General features: G+C 39.7%; 1 protein-coding gene across 5 annotated transcripts; it reads right to left on the bottom strand.

Annotated features, from left to right (window-relative positions):
- Positions 1-218: 218 nt before the first annotated feature.
- On the bottom strand, positions 219-22,315 carry CMC2 (C-X9-C motif containing 2). 5 transcript variants are annotated; one of them, XM_026495286.4, is made up of 6 exons: positions 22,124-22,314; positions 19,473-19,514; positions 17,086-17,123; positions 15,326-15,438; positions 11,012-11,083; positions 219-5,470 (listed from the first exon to the last, which is right to left on the bottom strand). In XM_026495286.4, the coding sequence occupies exons 4-6, from the start codon at positions 15,404-15,406 to the stop codon at positions 5,384-5,386; spliced, it is 240 nt and encodes a 79-aa protein (XP_026351071.1). In that variant the 5' UTR covers positions 15,407-15,438; positions 17,086-17,123; positions 19,473-19,514; positions 22,124-22,314; the 3' UTR covers positions 219-5,383. The 5 variants fall into 5 exon arrangements, with proteins under 5 accessions (XP_026351071.1, XP_048079584.1, XP_026351074.1 ...); XM_048223627.2 differs by having other exon boundaries at positions 21,889-22,314; XM_026495289.4 differs by lacking the exon at positions 17,086-17,123 and having other exon boundaries at positions 22,124-22,315.
- Between the last annotated feature and the right edge of the window lies 1 nt (position 22,316).

Below are 22,316 nucleotides of genomic sequence, written 5' to 3' on the forward strand. Positions count from 1 at the left end.
AAAAATTTACTGAGAAATATAAAAGACCTGAAAAAATGGACAGATATACTACGTTCACAGATTTAAACAACTCAGTGTCGGTAAGATGGATTAATTTTATGTCTGCAACTATTTGCAGTATAATTTAGAAACTTCTAGTACAGTTGAAGGTGTATCCTTACAGCTCCAAGGTTTATACTCAAGCAACACTCTCACAGACTGCACAAGACATGTAAGAATACTAATGAAGCCATTTTAATAAGAGCAAAAATTCTCTATCTAAAATGACCATCAAAAGGAAAATGCATAAACTGTGGTACAGTCATACAATGGAATATTACACAGCAGTTAAAATGAATAAAGAGCTTCATTTATCAACATAACTGTGAAAAAAGTACAGAAGGCAATACACATGATGACAACTTCAAAGTAAAATATTTGGACATGCAAAATAATACAGTTTATGGATACTTACATATATATTAGAAGTACAAAATCATAACGGGCATGAAATATATCAGAGTGGTAGTTACCTCTGATAAAGGAAGGAGGATAGGATTGGGGTAAGACACACAAGAAGGCTTCACCCACATTTGTAATGTATTATTTATTTAAAAAAATAACCTGAAACAAACACGGCAAAATATCAAAGTTAATAAGGCTGGAGAGTGGGTACGTGGGTGTTCATAGAGTCTGCACACTTCTGCCAATTTGAGACATTTCCTTTACAAAGAGAATGGCAATGTTAGCTAGCTCAGCAAAGGTGACTCACATGCATGTGGCACTCTCGTCCCTCACGCTGTCAGAGTGGTTCACACTGAGCCAGAGTCTTCCATGAGTGAGAGCAGCTCAGCCAGCTTGCTGTCCTACCCCATCTCTCTACCGTCAGTCTCGTTGTCAGTGTCCTGACTAGCCGCACTTGGAGGAAGGAGACTGACCCCCAGGCCTCCATCCTAGGCCACCTGCCCCACCTGGAATATCACTGAGGCAGGAGACTGATGACAAGAAGCCTTCCTCTTGCCTCCACTTGCACTCTCCACTGTAGACCATCTCCTTCAGTGACTTCACCGGGGGAGGCAGGCATGACCGTGGATTAAGGCAGGATGTGGCATGTCTGAACCCCCGGGGTATAACATCATTTAAAGGACACCAATTCCCATCTGAGTGTGGTGGCAAAGGCAGCTCCCCTGGGACTTAGGAACTTGTTCTTCTGCTAAGCACAGAAAGCTCTCCGGTGTGTCCACCTGGCAGGCCAATGACATTACCTTTATTAGTTTACCCCAAAGTCTTTCTCAGGAAACAAACTCTGTGCTTTGAGCCAAAAACCCCATGGAGATTAAAGTGATTTTAAACTCCATTTATAAAGGGTCAGAAAAAGTTCAACTTTCTATCCTCACTCTTAAGTAAAATTGTGTCGTATTTCTTGCAGTAACACTTTAATAAATTTGTCATGAACAGAGAATCAGGGCTCACGGCGGTCTACAAAATTAGATTTCTCAGGAAAACCATGGCCTGAGCTGTTCAAGAGATGGTCCTTTATGACCCAAAGCCACTAGAAACCCACACGAAGGGAAGTACGTCTATCACTTTACTCTGCATCCTGCATAGACCTGACAATGTCTTCCTAGAGCCCTTGAAAGGAAACCCAAATTCCTTACCAGGACTTAGGTTGTCCTTTGCGACACGAGCCCTCACCCAGACTAGGTCCAGCTCGTTCAACACTGTAACACCAGCACTCAATGCAGTGCCAGGTGCCTGATAAAGGCAAGAGGACACAGGACGCCTGCTCCCTCCCACCCCCATCTCCTTCCAGCCTGTTAGGCTCCTACTACTACAAGTGGCAATAAAAAAAATCAAAGATTAAAAAAACAACAACAACAAAAACCCAACCCAGAAATCCCCAGGAAGAAAGTACGCTTGCTCTGCAAAGGAGAAAACTGTGAGGTTTCACACTGACCCACAGAGGGCTGAAAAAAGCAGGCAACTGGTGACATGTCCTAAACCAGAAGGTCATGGTATTGCAACAGAAAGAGATGCAGACAGCCGAGTGCTGGGGCACAAATCCAACCAACAAGGCACAGGCAGGTCCCATTTCCTCCCGAATCCACCTGGCATTTGCTTCCTCTCTTCCACAAAATGACACGCCCTTGCAGACTCCTGGAACTCTAGCAGTCCTGGACTGTAGGCGCAGAAGGCACAGCAGTCTTGCGTTACTGCTCATCTTCGGTGACAGGTGCTTTCAATGGACAAAATGCGACAAGCGGGAGAGGTGGCAATCACCGGGCAATCCGTGATGATCCCTTGCATTCCTTCCACGTGGCAGTGGTGTGCCACAGGGGGCTGGAGGCAGCTGGGACCAGCTCAGGAGAGCCTCCGGAGAGCACGTCTTTCCAGCTCCACTTGGGTGACGTCACCTTGGGAGTCTGAAATCTGCTGTGGCAGGAGGGTGTGCACCACAGACAATGGCAAATGCTACAAATTAGTGCCTTTTAAGTTTGTTTTTCAGGGCCAGGTATTAAACATTTACTAGCATATAACTGGTTATTGGTAACCCTGTTAGCACGGCTGAGACTTTGGTCCTCAAAGAGCAGACACCGAGTCTGGGAGACAGCGGCACAACCTCTGCAGACAGGTATTTACTGCTCTCTGAAAGGAATACTTTACATTCCCTACAGTGCTTCAAGTTTTCAGCTTCTCATTAGTTTTCTGGAAAAAACAGTAATCCTGTCAGCAAGGGCCCTGAATCTCACTCACTTCTGCTTCCTCAAAGATTTCACTCCACAAATCAACCCCTCCCTCCTTTCGGGCATTCTTTTCAAATACACCCGTTCCCTAGTGTCACTCACCATTTCCTTTTGATTTTTGTAAGACTCTCTCTCACCTTAAAATGCCCTTCCCTTCACAGCCAAGCCTTTCCAAATATGCTTGCATCCTCCAGCTCCCCGTAAGCTCCTGGCCACTCCTCACCACGGGAAGCAGCTCTCAGTCAGGGATGACAGAGGAACCAGAGCCTCAAAGGGCACCTCAGTCCTTATTGGACCCAGTGACACGACACTCCCTCCTCTGGGACCCTCTTGGAATTCCATGGCACCATTTGCTATGGTTTGCCCTCTCCCTCTATGCCTGCTCCTTCTCCAAATACAGGGTTCCTTTTCTTGTCCCGAAATAGTGATGTAAATGCAGAGAAGACCCACCCAACTGTCAGTTATCAATGCCTCTGGGGAATTGAGGGGTCTTAGAATGTGAAGTCTATAAAAAACTTAGGTTGTCCAAACGTTCCATCAAAATGTGGAATTTTAAAAAATCAAGTGACCCCAAAGTTTCATCCTGCTCTAAAAAACACCTCTGGTGGCCCATTATCAACACTGGCCCACATGGCGCTTCAACACTACTGGAATAGTCAACTCGTCAGTTTACTACAAGCTTCTAAAGGCAAAATGTCTCATTTCTGTACCTGTACTGACTGACATGGAGGAAAGGGCTGAATAAATATTCATAAATCTCAGTCTCAAAGAATTAATTCTACTTTGTCCTCCATCCCTTCATCAAATGCCTGTGATCCTGCGTAACCACCTTGCTAAGTGAATGTCCAGCCTCTTGAACACCTCTGATGATGGGGACATCACTTATTAAACAATGACATCAGCAAGGCCTCATTCTGGATATACCACCAGAATTCACTAGAAGGAGCTCACAGCTCACAGTCTGTTGACACCTCATCTGACAAGATCAATCCTCTGCTGTGGCTGGAAGTTGCTGACTTCCAGATTGTCACTGGTTTCAGAAACACCTGGCAAAAAGGGCACGGGGTGGTTGCCTGCTAGAAATGAGTCTGAGAATGATAAAGTTGGGTCATTTTCATATCGTTAACACAGCCGAGACTTCCCCAAACTCTTTCTGCCCTAGTTTGTGTCTTCAATGTTTAAGCTCCAGAATCACCACATTGTCAAAAAGCAAAGTCTAATGGGACCACTTTGCCCTAATTCCAGGAAAGTCTAAGAGAACAGAGAAAATATAATTAAAGTCAATTATTTTATTGAAGGAGATGAGTTATGCAAATGTGAACTGATTGCTGGCAAAGGGAAGAAACGTGTTGGAAGTCAGGTATGTCGGCAGACGAGAGACAGTACCTAAGGCTCCACCCAACAAATATTCAGAATCAGGCTTTCCGTATTTCCCCATGGGTCACTTTCCATTCAAAGGATTCTGGAGACCAAATGAGGTAAAAGATTCTTTCGGTTATCAACCAAGAGTCTTTAGGTCTTCTCTCAGCCAAGGCATCCAGGGGAAGTATACCTCAGAGATCCTACAGGTTTCGTTCCAGACCACCAAAATAGAGCAAATACCACAACAAAGCAAGTCAAATGAATTTTGTGGTTTCCCAACACGTATAAAAGTTATGTTTATACAATAATGTAGTCTATTAAGTGCATAATAGCATTATGTCTAAAGAACAACATACATGCCTTAATTAAAAAATACCTTATTGCTAAAAACTGCTAACCGTATCATCTGTGCTTTCATTGAGTCATCCTCTCTTTGCTGGTGGAGGGTCTTGCCTCAATGTTGCTGCAGCTTCTACATCAGCACTTGCTGCTTCACCCCTGCACTTTTAGGTTATAGAGACGGCTTCTTTCCTTAAACACCACAAACCAATGTGTGCAAGCTTCAAACTTTTCTTCTGCAGCTTCCTTGCCTCTCATCCCTCACGGAACTGAAGAGAGTTAGGACTCTGCTCTGGATCAAGCTTTGGTTTAAGGGAACGTTTGACCTTCCATCCACCACTGAAACAAGGCTGCTTCACTTTCTTAACATTTGTGTGTTCACCAGAGTAGCACTTCTAATTCCCTTCAAAAACTTTCCCTTCGCACTCACAACTTGGCTAACTGGCGCAAGAGGCCTCACTCCAGCCTATCTCGGCTTTCATTGAGCTTAATCACTTCTAGCTTTTGACTTAGAGTGTGAGATGGGGGACTCTTGAGCACGGAGAGGCCATCGTAGGATTACTAGCTGGCCTAATTTCAATATGTTGATTCTCAGGGGGATAGGGAGGCCCAAGGACAGGGAGAGACGAGGGAATGGCTGGTTGGTGAGCAGTCAGAATACACACAACATTGATTAAGTTCACTGTCTTATAGGGGCATGCTTTGTGGCACTCCAAAACAATTACAATAGTAACATCACAGATCACCATAAGAAATATGATAGTAATTTATAAAGTTTGAAAGATTGTGAGAATTACCAAAATGTGATACAGAGACACGAGGTGAGAAATACTGTTGGAAAAATGGCGCCAATAGACTTGCTCGACGCAGGGTTGCCACAAACCTTCAATTTGGAAAAAAATGCATTATCTGCGAAGCTCAATAAAACGAAGCCCAATAAAACGAGGTATGCCTCTAATTTATTTTTCAGATTCCTCTGCGGGATTAAAAAGTCTTTTTCGCATCGCATTGCCATGCTCCCTGCTCTTGGTCCTCTTTTCCATGTACTGGAAAATAAAAGGAAGGGGGGAGAAAAGAGACAGCAGATTATATTACCATTTATATCAGCTGAGTTAAATATTTCAAAATATTTGCAAAATAGTTTTTGCCGATAAAATTCTTATTTGTCTTTTATTTCACTGAATCAGAAATTGCAAACACAGTACAGCATCTACATCCTAATAGATGCACAAATATTTACTGAATTTATTTCTTCCCAAAATATGAATTCAGTAAATATTTAAGATGAGTGAGTTTTGTCCCTGTTCTGCAGGAACTCACAATCTAGTGAAGTCATCTAACCTCTGCTTGAACACTTCTAGCTATGAGCAGCTCACTACCCAAGAGGTAGCCTGTTTAATTGTTGGACACTTCTACTTGTTCCAAAAGTTTTTTTTTAATGTTGAACCAATAAGTGTTCCCCTGTAAATTCTCCTACTGCCCTCTATTTCTTCTTGCAAATATCTGACTACAGAAAACCCACTTACTACGCCTTTTTTAGGCTGAACATTGCTGGTTTCTACAAAGGTTCACAGAACATGGTTTCTGCCTTCTAATAGCTACCAAGTGCCTTTTATAAGGTGCTTTAATATCAATATCCCTTATAAAAAATATCACAACCAGAATTAAATACAGTGTTCTACGCAGTCTGACAGCTGTGGACTACAGAGGATCTACTAGTTCTTATGACCTAGACATTTTATTTCTGTAAATATTATCAAAAGTAATTGGCTCTTGGCAACCATATTATCCTATTAGTTCACATGGAAACCTATATTCAGCTGAACTCCCAGGATTTTTTCATTATGAATAGTCATTAAACCTGATTCTCTCCAAATTCTACATTTCTGTAGTCAGTTGGATCTAAATCCAGTTTTCACCTTGGAGGTTTTCAGCCTAGTATTTGGATCTGGCCAGTAGGTTATATAAGTAACAGGAAATACACAGCCTGGCACTTAGAAAAAGCACTTGTTTAAAGCAGAGACACTTGAATGTAAGTGTTTTTGTATGGATATATGTATAGGCTTATATATACCGATAGACATATTTTATTATTTATTTATTTTTTTAAAAGATTTTATTTATTTATTTGACAGAGAGAGACAGCCAGTGAGAGAGGGAACACAAGCAGGGAGAGTGGGAGAGGAAGAAACAGGCTTCCAGCGGAGGAGCCTGATGTGGGGCTCGATCCCAGGACTCTGGGATCACACCCTGAGCCAAAAGCAGATGCTTAACGACTGAGTCACCCAGGCGCCCCGATAGACATATTTTAAAGGTGAATGAAGGGTCCCCATGGAAAAAGAAAAAAAAGTAAAAATAAATTCACGCTGAAAAAAACTAATTATATGTTAATAGCTAGACATCAAAACCTTTTAGAGCCAGAGATATGGGAAAAGGCCGCAGAAATGAAAATCAGTGATAGAAAGCTAAGCAGGGACTCAACTTGGTACCCTGCCCCAGACCCCTGAGACAATGCTGGGAAGGTTCATGCTTACTGCATCTTCGGGTGCTGTAACCTCAAATAAGAGGAGCTAACTAGGTCATCTCTAAGAAGTTTTCTAGATCTGAAGTTTTGACTGAAGAGTTCTAACATAGCCTCTGGAATGATAGTTTTCAAACTTTTTTTTCTTCTTCATCAAAGGGCCACTTCAAATTACAGATGAAACACTGGGTCCCTTTAACCAAAATCATTCCTTTTATCTGTCACACATTAATTTTCCTGTTAAGACTGTCGGGGGGAAAGGGCATTTCATCACTTTAAAAACTATTTAAAAAAAAAAAAAAGGCACTGTTCTTGAACATGGAGAGATACCTACTCTGAGAAAAATATTTGGTATCTATCTTTAATCAAATACACTGGACTGCCTCCAGCAATCACGTTGGGAGGAAGGACTTACGGGTAAATCTTCAGAAGATAATACTTTGTAGGCAGCCAAAAAAATAGGTTAAAGAGCAAATTAAAACATAATCTATGTTAAAATGTATGTTAAGATATCCTCAAAGGGAGTCCAGATGGCCTTTGAATTAAAGAAGGAAAAAAAAGGATGAACGTGACATTATTCACAAAACTTCACTGAACAGCACAACCAAACCAAAAGGGATCGAAATATTAAGAGAGACAAAAGAGGATGCTGCAAAAGTAGTATTAGTGACTATTTCGATAGAAAGAACAAAAGCAACCCTTAAATTTGTGTGGAACCAGAAAGGCCCCGAATGGCCAAGGAATTCTTGAAAAGGAAAAACAAAGCTGGGGGCATCACAATGCCGGATTTCGAGCTGTACTACAAAGCTGTGATCACAAAGACAGCGTGGTACTGGCACAAAAACAGACACATAGACCAATGGAACAGAATAGAGAACCCAGAAATGGACCCTCGGCTCTTTGGGCAACTAATCTTTGACAAAGCAGGAAAAAACATCCAGTGGAAAAAAAGACAGTCTCTTCAATAAATGGTGCTGGGAAAATTGGGCAGCTATATGCAAAAGAATGAAACTTGACCACTCTCTCACACCATACACAAAGATAAACTCCAAATGGATGAAAGACCTCGATGTGAGACAGGAATCCATCAAAATCCTAGAGGAGAACATAGGCTGCAAACTCTTTGACATCGGCCACAGCAACTTTTTTCATGACACATCTCCAAAGGCAAGAGAAACAAAAGATAAAATGAACTTGTGGGACTTCATCAAGATAAAAAGCTTCTGCACAGCCAAGGAAACAGTCAAAAAACTAAGAGGCAGCCGATGGAATGGGAGAAGATATTTGCAAATGACACTACAGATAAAAGACTGGTATCCAAGATCTACAAAGAACTTCTCAAACTCAATACACAGGAAACAAATAATCAAATCAAAAAATGGGCAGAAGATATGAACAGACACTTTTCCAATGAAGACATACAAATGGCTAACAGACACATGAAAAAATGTTCAAAATCATTAGCCATCAGGGAAATTCAAATCGAAACCACCTTGAGATACCACCTTACACCAGTTAGAATGGCAAAAATGGACAAGGCCGGAAACAACAAATGTTGGAGAGGATGTGGAGAAAGGGGATCCCTCTTACACTGTTGGTGGGAATGCAAGTTGGTACAGCCACTTTGGAAAACAGTGTGGAGGACCCTTAAAAAGTTAAAAATTGAGGGGCGCCTGGGTAGCGCAGTGGGGTGCCTGGGTAGCACAGTCGTTAAGCGTCTGCCTTCGGCTCAGGGCGTGATCCTGGCGTTCCGGGATCAAGTCTCACATCAGGCTCCTCCGCTGGGAGCCTGCTTCTTCCTCTCCCACTCCCCTGCTGTGTTCTCTCTCTCTCTGGTTGTCTCTCTGTCACATAAATAAATAAAATCTTTAAAAAAAAAAAAGTTAAAAATTGAGCTACCCTATGATCCAGCAATTGCACTACTGGGTATTTACCCCAAAGATACAGACGTAATGAAAAGAAGGGCCATATGCACCCCAACGTTCATAGCAGCATTGTCCACAATAGCTAAATCGTGGAAGGAGCCGAGATGCCCTTCAACAGATGACTGGATTAAGAAGATGTGGTCCATATATACAATGGAATATTACTCAGCCATCAAAAAGAACAATTTCACAACATTTGCAGCAACATGGACGGGACTGGAGGAGATAATGCTAAGCGAAATAAGTCAGAGAAAGACAATTATCATATGGTTTCACTCATTTATGGAACATAAGAAGTAGGAAGATAGGTAGGAGAAGAAAGGGAAGAAGGAAGGGGGGGTAAACAGAAGGGGGAATGAACCATGAGAGACTATGGACTCTGGGAAACAAACTGAGGGCTTCAGAGGGGAGGGGGGTGGGGGAATGGGATAGGCCGGTGATGGATATTAAGGAGGGTACGTATTGCATGGTGCACTGGGTGTTATACGCAAGTAATGAAGCGTGGAACATTACATCAAAAACTAGGGATGTACTGTATGGTGACTAACATAACAATAAAAAATTATCATAAAAAAGAAAGAAAGAAAGAAAGAAAGAAAGAAAGAAAGAACGAAAGCAGCGACACAGCAGCAAAGAGAGGCTAATAAGGGAACTGGCCAGACCCTTTTGCGTAGTTGAAAGCATCAAGGAATGAAGTACGCAAATGGCACAGGAAGGAGATGGTTAGAGGAGCGCAAGAGAGGCAGGAAATGGTCAACTAGAAAGCATTAAAGGCAGAGAGGAAATAAATGAGCACAGGTTCAGAGGACTGAAGGAGGAAAGAACAGACAAAAACATCTATAAATCAGGTAATGAAGCGACACAAAAACCATGAAGAGGACTTAGAAAATAAGTCAAGGAGAAAATCCAGAATTTATAAGAAAACAAACTCAAAGTAAGAAAAATATTTACAACATTCTACCAAACAGTCACTGACAGCTCCTGAGCTGTTCACCTGGAAGAAAATTTCGTATAAAGATCTAATCACCAAACTAATGGCAAAAATTACTGAACTGTAAGAAGAAAAAAAAATCTAAACTTAGGGAAAAAACTATCTGACACAACTGAAAGAATGTGAGAAATAAACAGTTGTACTGAATAAAGTAATGTGGGCTTCATTTTCCCACCATCTTAAAACAGGAACAAAGCCCTGGGTTCAGTTTTCATATAAACTGGCTTTACAAGTAAATATGAAGAAAAACTCTTGAAAAATCAATTTAAAACACTTCTGTATGTACACGTTTGTGCAAAGAAAATTATCACCCTGAACTCAGAAGTCCAGAAAGTTCTTGAACAATAAAGACACTGGAAAGGGATTCTGGGAAGGAAAAAAAAAAAAGAGCTTCAGATTGAAAAATACAAAAACTGAAGATAGATAGATGCTGGACAGCTTCAAATGTTGTAACTAAGACCTTTCAATACAAGGCTAATTGGAAAAAAAATTCAAAAATATAGAAAAGGAAAGAAAACTGGAAGGCAGGTTTTTAGTAGTTATGTATTTTTAAAGCTTTGGGACATAAAACAACTGATGTATGAAACAGAAATGGAGTTAAATTTCTTTTCAAAGATTTCAAAAGCACTCTGCTATATGCCCGAGTCCAAGTCATGGCCTAAAACCGGGTTCAGGAAATAAGTCTTTCCGGCCAAGTCAGACTAGATCCGTGTGGCTCATACATGCCATGGTTACGAAGAAATTCACAATTTCAAACCTGTGAGGAGCCCAAGTCTAGCTCCCGCCATGTTCTATAAAGAAGCGGAGGCCCAGAAAGTGTTAGTTACCTGCTATAGCCAATAGGTGACTGACCAAAGTCTTTCTACTAAACAAATTCAGTTTCCTAGCCCTTACGATTCATCCAGAGTCACAATGATTATAAAAAGGAAGTTGTTTTCATTTATGTGCATGCAAAACAAAAAACAAAAAAAACCAGCAAAGTACTTTCATTTCTCCTCTTGGTTTTAGGGGAGGACATACATATAAAATGTCAATTCTCTCTGTTATACTAAAATTTGGAATAAAAATTAGTAATGGAGGTATTCTAAATATTAATCAGAAATTTCTATTCTACTGTTCAACCACTTTCATCCCCTAACACTTTTCTTACCTCATTCTTCAAGCATTTTCTCATCTCCCGATCGAGATCATTGCAATGACCAAAAAATTTCAGAATGCTGTGCTAAAAGGAAGAAGAGTGGTAAAATATTTCATCCCATAATATGCTAAGGTCTCTGGCACATAGAATTTAAATACTTATTCCTACAGAAATGGGTTTAATGTGTCACCACCTTGTCAATAAGCAAACAGTTAAATCACAGGTATAAAATATACAAACAAACGGACTTACCCTGGCCTTCCTAAAAGGAGGACTAAATGCTCTATAGGTAGAAATGAAAACTAAAAAGAGTTTTCCTTCATAAAAGGGAAGCCTATTAACCTGCCCAAACCTCACAATGACAGAGTGTAAACAATTCTGTTTTCTAATACCCCTTTCTTTAAGGGCATGTGAAAATCACAGCACAACCATCTATCACAGGGAGCAATGATGTCAAGTGTGGTGTGGCCATATGAACATGACCAGTGAGTTCCTCATTAGCAAACATTCTGTCCCATTGAAGAATTATCTGATAAATGCTGGGGGCCAACACTAATTTTCTCATTTTCCTCCATCCAAAATGTCATCAAAATACATCAGAAACAATAACACTATTATTAAATGGCCTATATGAGCCACATAAGTAAGCCACTAATCCACAATGTAAGAAAACCTGTATCTAAAGTTCAAAGTCTCTTTCTTTGCAAAGCAAAAATAAAAATCTCCTAGTGGTTTCAAGGCCTATGATGATTATCATGGCAAAAAGTATGAATGCTCTAACCAGATTAAGATGAAGACTGAAGTCAAGAACATGAATTTTAGTCGGGCTATAATTAGTGTGTTTGCATATCACGACTTTTAAGGAATGGGTAGGACAGCATGGTGATGTCCTATAATGACATGCCATAAGTGCTGAACTTGTAATAATAAGCACCTTTTCCTTTTCTTTCTAATTAAGGCTTTCATGGAAACCAGACAACACGTAATTAATTAGCTGTGCCTCATGCTAATCCTTTCTTTCCCTGCTTCACCGCCACTGTAAATATCCTTTTCTGGTCCACAGTGAATAAATGGGTCATTTTTTCTGGCAAGCATTTAAGGTAAACTAAGATCTCCTAGTGGTTACCTAAGGACATTTTCAGAATAAGTATTTCCTGTGTATTTTTCCTAAACTATATCCTTGACAACAAATGAACAGGAACCATGCATTTTCACATACCTTCCGGTGAAGCAGAACTAACAGAAAGGATTAGACTTTCAGAACGTAAGGCAGTATTTCATAGTTTGGTTTACATTGACTCATATCATCCCATAAACATACATCTTATTTTTAAATCCAAGACAGAAGCCCTTTTTTTTTTTTTTAGCTTTCCCAACATTTAAAACCAAAGAAGAATTATACTCTTGTGACATTACATAAAAAACAAACCCAAAGTGCTCCATTGAAATTGGTTAACGAAATGCCCGGGTTCTACAATTCTCTTGTATACACATGGCATAAGCCTCTAGTGTGCAATGTCTGTTTCTAGAGAACCAAACCGACTGAGCAATTGACTGAATAAATGAATCAATCAATTGAGATCTCGAAGACAATGTCCTAAGCACTAGGGATACAGCAGTGAGGAAGGTGGACCTGGGCCCTACTCTCAGTACATGGTCAAAGGGAAGAGCCAGCTCACAAAGTGATTGCTATAAAGCAGTAATTTTCCAAGTATAGTCCAGAGACACCCACGAGTTCCCAAGATCTTTCCAGAGCATGTACACAATAAAAACTATTTTCCTGATAATCAAAGATCTTATTTGTTTTGTTCATTTTCGTTCTCTCACAAGGCTACCGTGGAATTTTCCAAAGGCTGCACAAAGGGCAGTATCACCAAAGACCGAACATGAAGGCAGATAGGAGGATCTGGCTATATTCTGTTAAGCCAGGCATTAAAGAGAACTGCAAAAATGCAAAAGCAATGTCATTCATTTCACTCTTTTGTTTCGGAAAATAAGATCTTTTTTATGAAAAATTACTACATTAACATATATTGGATTTATTACTGTACTTTTATGTAAATTAATATTTTTTAATTTCTCAGTTTTAATTTCTAATTAAGTAAACATTGGTAGCTGTAGCCCACATACACAAAAGTTATCCGGGGTCCTCAATAATTTTTAAGAGCATAAAGGAGTCATGAGACCAAAAAGTGTGAGAACTATCTTAAAAGTAGGAACTGTATTACATGTGGGGTTACAGGAGAACAGAGCGACTACACCAAGAGAATGTAGGCCAGGAACGGAGAAAAGGAAGAGGAAATAACAAATGACGCTGAATAAAACCTGGAGGATGGTGAAACCTGGTCTAGCACACAGGAAGTGGAGATGGTGGGGAGAGCTCTAAGACAAGCAAGGAAAAAGCAAGCACAAAGGCTTAGAAGAGGGAAGCATGTTCCTGCACAATTCCATACAGGAGCACACAGAAGTGAGCAGAAGGGTGGTGAGGCCCAAGGGGTAAGTAGGGGCCAGGTTCATGAAGGCCCTGAAACAACACAAAGCAAGAAATTTAGATCTGATAACTTGCAGGCAAAGGGAGCCATTAGAGGGGAACAATGATTCAACTTACGTTTGAATGATCACTCCAGTGCAACTGAGCAGGGACAGAGGACAAAACGGTCAGGGGACCAGGGTGGCCCCACTAAGATAACACTGGAATTAACTGGGGTTAAGAACAGACACATAAATCAGTGCAACAGACTAGAGAGCCCAGAAATAGACAGTCACATATGGTCAACTGATTTTTGACAAAGACAGCAAGATAATTCAGGAGGGAAAGGATGGTCTCTGCAACAAATGGTGCCGGAACAACAGTATCCAAAGAGAAAGAAACACTGGCGCATGCCTCACACCGTACACAAAAATTAACTTGAAATGAATCACAGCCCTGGATGTAAAAGCTAAAACTCAACAACTTCCACAAGAAAAAAACAGGAGAAAATCTTTGTGTGACCAGGAAACATACAAAGATACTCAGAAGGCAAAAAAAACTAAAAAAAAAACAAAAAACCCCAACCTCCCACAAACAGTAAGAGGAAAAAAACTGGTTATTAGACCTCATCATTCTTAGAAACTGCTCTTTGAAACACACCCTTAAGAAAGTGAAAAATGATGCCACAGACTAGAGAACATATTCACATTACACTCACCAGACAAAGGACTTGTATGTCGAACGAAAAAAACCAGAGTTCTTAAAATTAAATAATAAAGCAAACAGCCCAATTTTAAAACATGGGCTAAAGAAAAAAATAATAATAAAGAGATAAAATTTAAATTTTTTTAAGAAATAAAATAAAATATGGGCAAAAGACTTTATGTGACTGGCCAATAAGCACATGAAAAGATGCTCAAAAACCAGCCATCAGGAAAATAAATCTAAAACCAAATAAGACACTACTGCACACCCATAAAATGATTAATGTTAAAAAGACAGTATCAATTCTTGATCTAGATGTATGCTGAAAAGAGTCTGCCTAAAGTATACTGTCAAATGACAACATTCTTTGAACCAACAAAAATACCTAACTACACAGGTCACAGGAATTACTTATAGCTTACCATTAGTCTTTAAATTGTACTCATTTAAATGATACTTGCTATTATTATAATTTGATATATCTCAGTTTATGAATATCATGAGGAAAATAACACATCATGCAAAATTAAAGAAAAACAGAAATGCTCCTTATAACCGTCTCACATTTCAAGTATATGAAAAAAGCTAAATATTTGACATCTGTAAAAATATCAGCTTAATTTAATGACCTCCAAAAATGGTCTTCCTTTCTATTTTGGTTTAAAGCATGGAATTTTACTTTCATTCCACTAACAAGTAAGCAAACCTGTCAAATTAGGCCAATCGTAATTTAAATTTAGCTAATATCTATTATAAAAAATGTTTCAATCTCCTTTAAACACGGAATGGTAGACATCAAGGAAAATCTTAGAAAAATCTTAGAATAATTCCATTACGATCAGAAGAGTCAGAATTTAACATAACTGTTCTGGTGCCCTGTAATTTAAAAAAGGAAAGTATCTTATTGTAAGAACGTGGATTCTAACTATTACATATCATTTCAGAAGTTCCCTAACGAACTACCGTGCTTGATTTTTACTAATCAGGAAAGGAGATGGTGTCTGAAACACCACAAACATCAGTCACTAATCTTGAGTAAGCTAAGACCCACTATATTATCATTCCTTTTTGTTAGTGGACGTAACATTTTACATCAGTGTGTTGCACCTAAGTTTCATTTTTGCTTCATGGTCATGTTTCTGAACTCTTACATTTTTGTGACATTCCTTAAGCAAGTTAATCAAGACGTTGCATTCTTCAGTGTGCAAGTGTGGAGATAAGTCAGGATGCATCTTTAGGAGGTGACGGAGCACAGCAGAGCAACCTGTGGATACAAGAGTGTCTTGAATATGTGTGACTGTATTTGTTAATGCGACCTAAAACTATTTCTGTACAAACGTGCAGTGAGCTTTATCAGAAAAGAATGTTGACCTTAGGCAAATTATTAAACCTGAGGCTCAGCTTCTTTATCCAACAATTTAACAGATTCAGCAAATCATGAGGTGTTGTTTGGAGAACCTGCAGGTTCAGAAAAGATCAGAACTCCTCAAGAGACCCAATCCTGGAAATAAGTGCTCCAGCAGAAACAGCTAGCCTATATTAATAAGCCCGATTTCAATTATTTTCCCCACGTTCCTGAAATTGACTACAACTCATTTTGTTCAGATGAAATTCTATACAATTAGAGAACTGGCTTATTAATCCTTTTAAAATGTATATTCCTCTGAGAGGGTTAACACCTCGTTAGCCAGTCTCATGTTAGCGTCAATTCATATGGACTGCTTTCTTATTCCTAACATCGGGCTGAGAAAATCCAACTAAACAATGAAAAGAAACAAAAAGCAGATGGGGAAAAAAGCTTTTCAATTTAGCAGATATATCCATAAAATGCAACTGTTACAATGAAAGCAAGAGGCTGAAATTTCAGAAATTAAATTTAATTGGTTCTTTCACAAAGTAGAAAATAAGCCAACGTCAAAGGAAAAGCATTATTTTGAAGTGTTTGCCACAGTTATGTAGCACTATGTACCTATTCCTTTTTTTAACCTATTCTTTTTAACTTGGAAAACATTACAAAAAAAAAGAATCAATTAATTGTTTTAATCTTTTACAAGTTTCAAGAAAGAAAATCTAGAAGAAAATAACGACCTTAGGTTGGGCAAAGAGTTCTTAGATAGGTCAAAAGCACAATTCATAAAAGAAAAAATTGGTAAAATCTTATAAAACTGGAAAAACTTTCTCACTTCAAAATACACCATGAAGAAAATGAAAAGACAGAGGGATGAAAAGTACAGCATAGGGAACGCAGTCAATAATATTGTGATATATTTATCGTGGTGAGCATTTCATAATGTATACAATAGAAAAAAGAAAAGAAAAAGACAAACCATACTTTGGGTGATAACGACATGTCAATGCAGGTTCATCAATTGTAAAAACATACGATACTGGTGGGAGATGTTGATAGTGGGGAAGGCCATGCATGCATGGGGCAGGAGGCAAATGGGATCTCTGTACTTTCTGTTCAGTTTTGCTGTGAACCTAAAACTGCTCTAAAAAATAAATATCCTACAAGCTACAGACTAGGAGAAAATATTTGCACATCATACATGAAAAAGGATTTGTTATCTAAAATATATAAACAATGCTTATAAACAATCCAACATTTAAAATGGACCTAAAAAATGGGCAAAAGATTTGAATACTTCATAGAAGATGATACAGGAATGGTTAATTAAGCACATGAAAAAATGCTGAATACCATTAGTCACAGGGAAATGCAAACTAAAACCACAATGAGATGGTAACTACACATCTGCCCCCGACAGCTATAATAAAAAAGTCAGACAATAACAAGCATTAGTTAGGATGCAGAGAAAACAGACCTCATGCATTGCTAGTAGAAACGTAAAATAGTATACTCTTAGGAAAACAATTTGGCAGTGTCTTAAGGAGTTAAACACAAACTTACCAAAGGACCCGGACCACGGAAACTGCACTCCTAAGAATCTACCCAAAAGAAATGAAAACACATGCACACAAAGACATGTATGTGAATGTTCACAGCATTATTCATTACAGCCAATACTGGAAACAATCCAAATATCCAATAACCTGGTCATTGGACACACAAACGTGGTATATCTAGACGATGGAATACTATTTGGCAATGAAAAGGAATGCAGGCACCAACATGGACGAACCTCAAAAGCACCAAGCTAGATGAAAGAAGCCAGATTCAAAAGACTATATGATCCCTTTTATATGCAAAGTCTACAAAAGGCAAAATTGTAGAGAAAAAAAGCTGATGGGTTGCTGGGGCCTGAAAGTGACAGTGAGGATTATTTGCCATTGGGCAAATAATCATTCATTCATTCATTCATTCATTCATTCATGTGAATCATTCATTTACAAAAGGAATATTTTTACGTGATAAAAATGTTTTAAAATAGGATTGTGGTAAAAGGTGCACACTTGCAGTTTACTAAAATCACTGAACTCACTTACAATGAGTGAATTTTATGATCTGTAGATTGTGCCTTAATAGAGCTAAGACAAAAAAGTTCAAGAAATTCAAACTATCAACCTTCCACTCACAACAAGTAAAATCCTTAAAAATACATTAACAAATTAATTCCAGAGAATGACAGTATTCCTACCATTGCAGAACTCAATTTATAAAAACATCAGTAGATCACTGTTCCATTGAGTGACTTCCATTGAGTACACGCACACACACGCATACCACAGCTGAAGATCACATATCAGGCTGCTGGGGCCAGCTCAGTGTTTGAAATGGAAATTGGAAGTGCAGCCAAGTTCAAGTTTGGTTTGCCTGCCACCCACTACAAAGTCTTTTTAATGACATAATCTTTTTGCCTCAGAAAATCGAGATCTCATAAAGTCTAGCAATTTAAATCATCTAATATTAGACCAATATTATGTATCTACACCTATTAGTAATCTGGTTATCTGATTTCCGCCTCACTTACTTCTTCCTGAGGAAGATGTATACTGGCTTAACCCTCTAGAAAATGTCTTTTTTCCAGTAAAATATATATTTTTTATAAACATATTTGATATAAAATTTTTGCATATTTCTATCAACCAGCCCTCAAATGCATACTTTTACAGTTCGGAAACAAGCTCACGATATACTGAAATGACCTCGTTAGTTGGCAAATTAAATACTTTAGAAGGCACTTGGCTGCTGAGATAAATACATGCATGTTGTATACAAGTATAAATGCATACATATCACGATGTATATTTTTCCTCCCTCTATTACAAAAGTTTATGCCACTGTGGACCCAGCCAGGGTACCAATAAGATGTCTTCCCTTCTACTTACTTATCCTACATAACTATGTCCAAGAAGAAAATGGTTTCTCATACAGTTTCCTTTTCCTAGTCTTCTAGGTAAAAAGCTAAGCTACTACATAATTTAGAGTTCTAAACACGGACCAAATCCCTTATGTTACAAATTCCCTGCTTTACCAGTCATTCCCCTCTTTCCTCCACCCTATCTTTTTCTTCTTCTTTCCCTCGATCCACCCTGTACCCATACTCCCTTCCAGCACCTGGTGTCGTCTGGTTTCATGTAACCATTGGTGCACACACAGGTGTACTGCCAGACTCTCCTGTGTGATCCACAAAGCACAGCTATAAAACAACGGCATTGTTCTTAGAACATGCTGATGTGACTGCTAGTATCTTCCAGCAGTCATCTTTAAAAGCCTATTCTAATCAGCATTATTATAATTCAAAGTAACTTACGAACTGAAGAAAACTAAATGTATGTTTCATATTCCTACTTTTAAGATTCCTTCAAAGCCATAAGAATATATGTACATTATTAGTGTAGAAAATAATTTGTTGAACATTTACCACATGCTAGGCACAAATCTTATAATCCTTCCAGTAACTATAGCAAGTAGGTACCTTCATAAATTCAGTGGAACCATAAGAAATTGCCTTTTGTAGTTCAAATATGCATTACTGACATTTTCATAGTAAAACTAAGGCCCAGGTCACATACTAAGTGGCAGAGTTACTAACCAATGCAATCTCTCACCAGGACAGATAATTCCCATGTTCAAAATAGTAAAGACATGCCTTCCCAGCAGTTTGTGGAAGAAATAAATAAAGAGAGTAAAAACTATTTCTCAAAGAGCCTCTGGTTGGCTACAAGTTCAACAGACACTAATTCTAGGCCTAGCTTCCAAATAAGTCAGTGTAATATTATCCTGTATTATTAGACATAGAGAGCCTGTCTCCCTCAAGAAAGAGGACAGTATTGTGTTTGTCCTGATCAGTCAAATCCAAACAGGAAGCCATTAATGAAACTGGGAATACTTACCAATTTAGGGAAGCGCACATCAGAGAAGATAAACGAAACAACCTGGTTCAGCAAGACAAACAATGGATTTGCAATCAAAAGCTGTGGATTATCTGTCCATAAATTATAACACTTTGGTTACTTAATCTGAGACCTAGGTCTCTTCTTCCATAAATTGGAATTAGCTCTTGACCTGTATCTCTGGATGGTCATGAAGTTTAAAATAACATATGTGGGAGCATCTGAAATGGTGTGCAGTGAGTGTGACATATGTAAAGTATTATTTGTATATCCGAAATACTCTGTCACATGATGGGAAAGGCTGAACTGATTTTAACCTATTTCCAAAAATAAAATCTACAGTCAATGGATAAAAAACTTGTTACCACTAAGAATACACAAAACAACTTCAAAAGGGTAGTGCCAAAATAATTAAGAGCGTCAGCAGCACTGCTGAACAAAGGTGAAGGGAACATTCATTTGTGATAAGACTTCATGCCTGGGTGTTTATAGTAAGAAAGAGGAATAAATTCCATTCAAACTGTTATCATTTAAACACAAAACTTCAGTCCCACCTTTATTTTGGCATTTAGAAAACATCAGAAGGGCTAACTTGTCACAGTTACAGTGCTTCTCTCCTCACCTCAACTCCACCCACTGCCTCACTGTGCACACATTTATACCAAAACAACCACTGAAACTCTTAAAAATGTTCAGCTGTGACAATCTGATGTTTCGATAACTGGGTGACAGGCCCCTGGAAAACAATTTTAACTTTTACCTGGGGGTAAGCTGGGAGGATAGAAGCAGTATGGTACTCTCACTAAAGACATAAAAATTATAGGCTTATTTTAGTCATTCCTTCATCTTATTCTACCAAGACTGAGGTAAAATCTTCCTAAGGACTATTCCACGATAGACAGACTTCAACCACCAGGTGGCACAATTTTAGCAAATAAACCAAGAGTAACCAATACATTAACTCTACTAAAGAAAAAGGAGTAAGGATTCAAATAACACTTCAGCAAATCTACAGTCACAAGGAGGAAACCCCTTATTTTAATGCCACTTGGGTTTTCTTTCAAAAGATTCTGCTGTTTGGTGGCTGCACCAGAAAGAAATTAATACTACAGCTTCAATTTCTAACGTCATTTTAAAACAAACAAAAAACAAGTCCAGAAAAGTCTCTTGTGCAAAGTTTGAAGAAGCTGTTCTCTAGGAAGAACAGTAAACTTAATGCTTTCTAAAACATATCTTTTTTAAAGTCTACTTTTCAGAAAGCACTGGAATTAGTTAAATTAGTATTTCTGCAACTATTTCAAACTATGCACCATATTCAGCAGAGGTAGCAGACCTAGCAGGGTATACTACCTACCCTACCCTTTTCTTTGCAGTTGCAAAGTGACCAAATCCAAACATACGCTATTGAGTGACTAGTGCTCCCAAATACAGACCATGCCCCACTGCTACTGAGAGCAACCCTGAGGACGCCTAGGGAAAAGGACTTTGGGCTCGTAAGTTCCACCACACAGTTTTTAAGGAATGGGCCAAGTTGTAGCTTTCCCTGAACAAACACTTACCACTCAGTAGATGTTGGGCATTCTACCAAATTACTTGAATTTCGGAGGAAAAAAATCAGTCCATACACCCCAAAGAACACACAGGCTAGTGAGGGAATATTCTCGCAAATGTACATAGTAAATGCTCAATAAATGTTTACCAGATGTTGAATTTAGGATTATTATAGATCTGAGAATTGGTTCACACCTCAACATAGTTTAAAAGGGGGGGGGCGAAAATAAGGCTCATCTGAAATAAATTAAACAATTGCAGAAGCCTGTATGTATAGGAAAGGAGATACAAGGGGCATCACAACACAAGTTTGCCAGTGCAAACTTCTTTTATGCACTTAAGATTTTAAATGAAGGTTTCCAGAACTCGGATTTACTTAAGACTCTTCATAAAGCACCTAATGTGAACCTACAAGCACGGTAATTTTTAAACCCAGTAAAAGGGATCTGAAAGTCTCCTTTCCTTGAAAAGTGTACTGATGAGGATCTCACTGCATTCCCACTTCGCAAGACGGACTGGTGGCAATTTTCACTGCAGCTGAGATGTGCCCCAACAAGGCCCCCACCTTCTACATGCACATTCTAAACTCCTAGGTGATAACAATAATAATCATACAATTCATTGAGCGCTCACCGTGTCAAACACTATGGAAGGGCTTCCCTTCTCACCATCGATGTCATGGGTTATACCCATTTAACAGGCGTGGAAGCCGAGGCTCAAGGAGGGGAGGAGCCCGCCCCAGATCACTAGGCTCGCGAGTGGCGGCATAGACTGCAGCAGAGAGTGAAAGGTCTAGGCCAAAGCATGCTCTAAACTACCAGCGCGTCCTCAGCAAGTGCCTAAGGGCGCAGAGCCCAGGACATACCTCCGGCCGCTCGCGCGGTGGACTGCGCAGTGCACTGCCGGCGAGCCACGGCCACCCCGAAGACCAGCGGCCGGACCGTCCAGATCCCAAACTCCGAGAGCCGCAGGAGGGGACACGGCGGGGCGCGCGCGAGCAGAGAACGAGGTGGGGGGCAAGTGGGTGTCCCGCGGCCTCCCCAGACACCGCGGCCAGGAAGAGAGCGCTCCTCGGAACGGCCGGGACTGCCGAGACTCACCCGACTCGCGGCCACACCAGAAGGGCTGAAGCGACAGTCACCAGCGAAGACTCCCCATTCAAAGGCCGGCAGTCAGGACGCCAGAGCCGGGCCAGCTCCGGGTAGCGAAGCCTCCCACGCCCTCCGCAGCTGACCCTTCAGGGCTTGACCAGGCCCCGCTGCTCCTGGCCTCTGAGGCGCATGCGCCACCCGG

Source organism: Ursus arctos, unplaced genomic scaffold, assembly GCF_023065955.2.
Source record: "Ursus arctos isolate Adak ecotype North America unplaced genomic scaffold, UrsArc2.0 scaffold_19, whole genome shotgun sequence".
NCBI classification, from domain to species: domain Eukaryota; kingdom Metazoa; phylum Chordata; class Mammalia; order Carnivora; family Ursidae; genus Ursus; species Ursus arctos.

Coding starts and splice junctions, on each gene's coding strand:
- CMC2 (XM_026495290.4), bottom strand. CDS start 15,406: ATGCATCCTGACTTATCTCCACACTTGCACACTGAAGAATGCAACGTC. Junction 11,084..15,325: donor TTAAGGAATGTCACAAAAAT/GTAAGAGTTCAG, acceptor TCTTCCTTTTAG/CACAGCATTCTGAAATTTTT. Junction 5,471..11,011: donor GAAAATGCTTGAAGAATGAG/GTAAGAAAAGTG, acceptor TTTATTTTCCAG/TACATGGAAAAGAGGACCAA.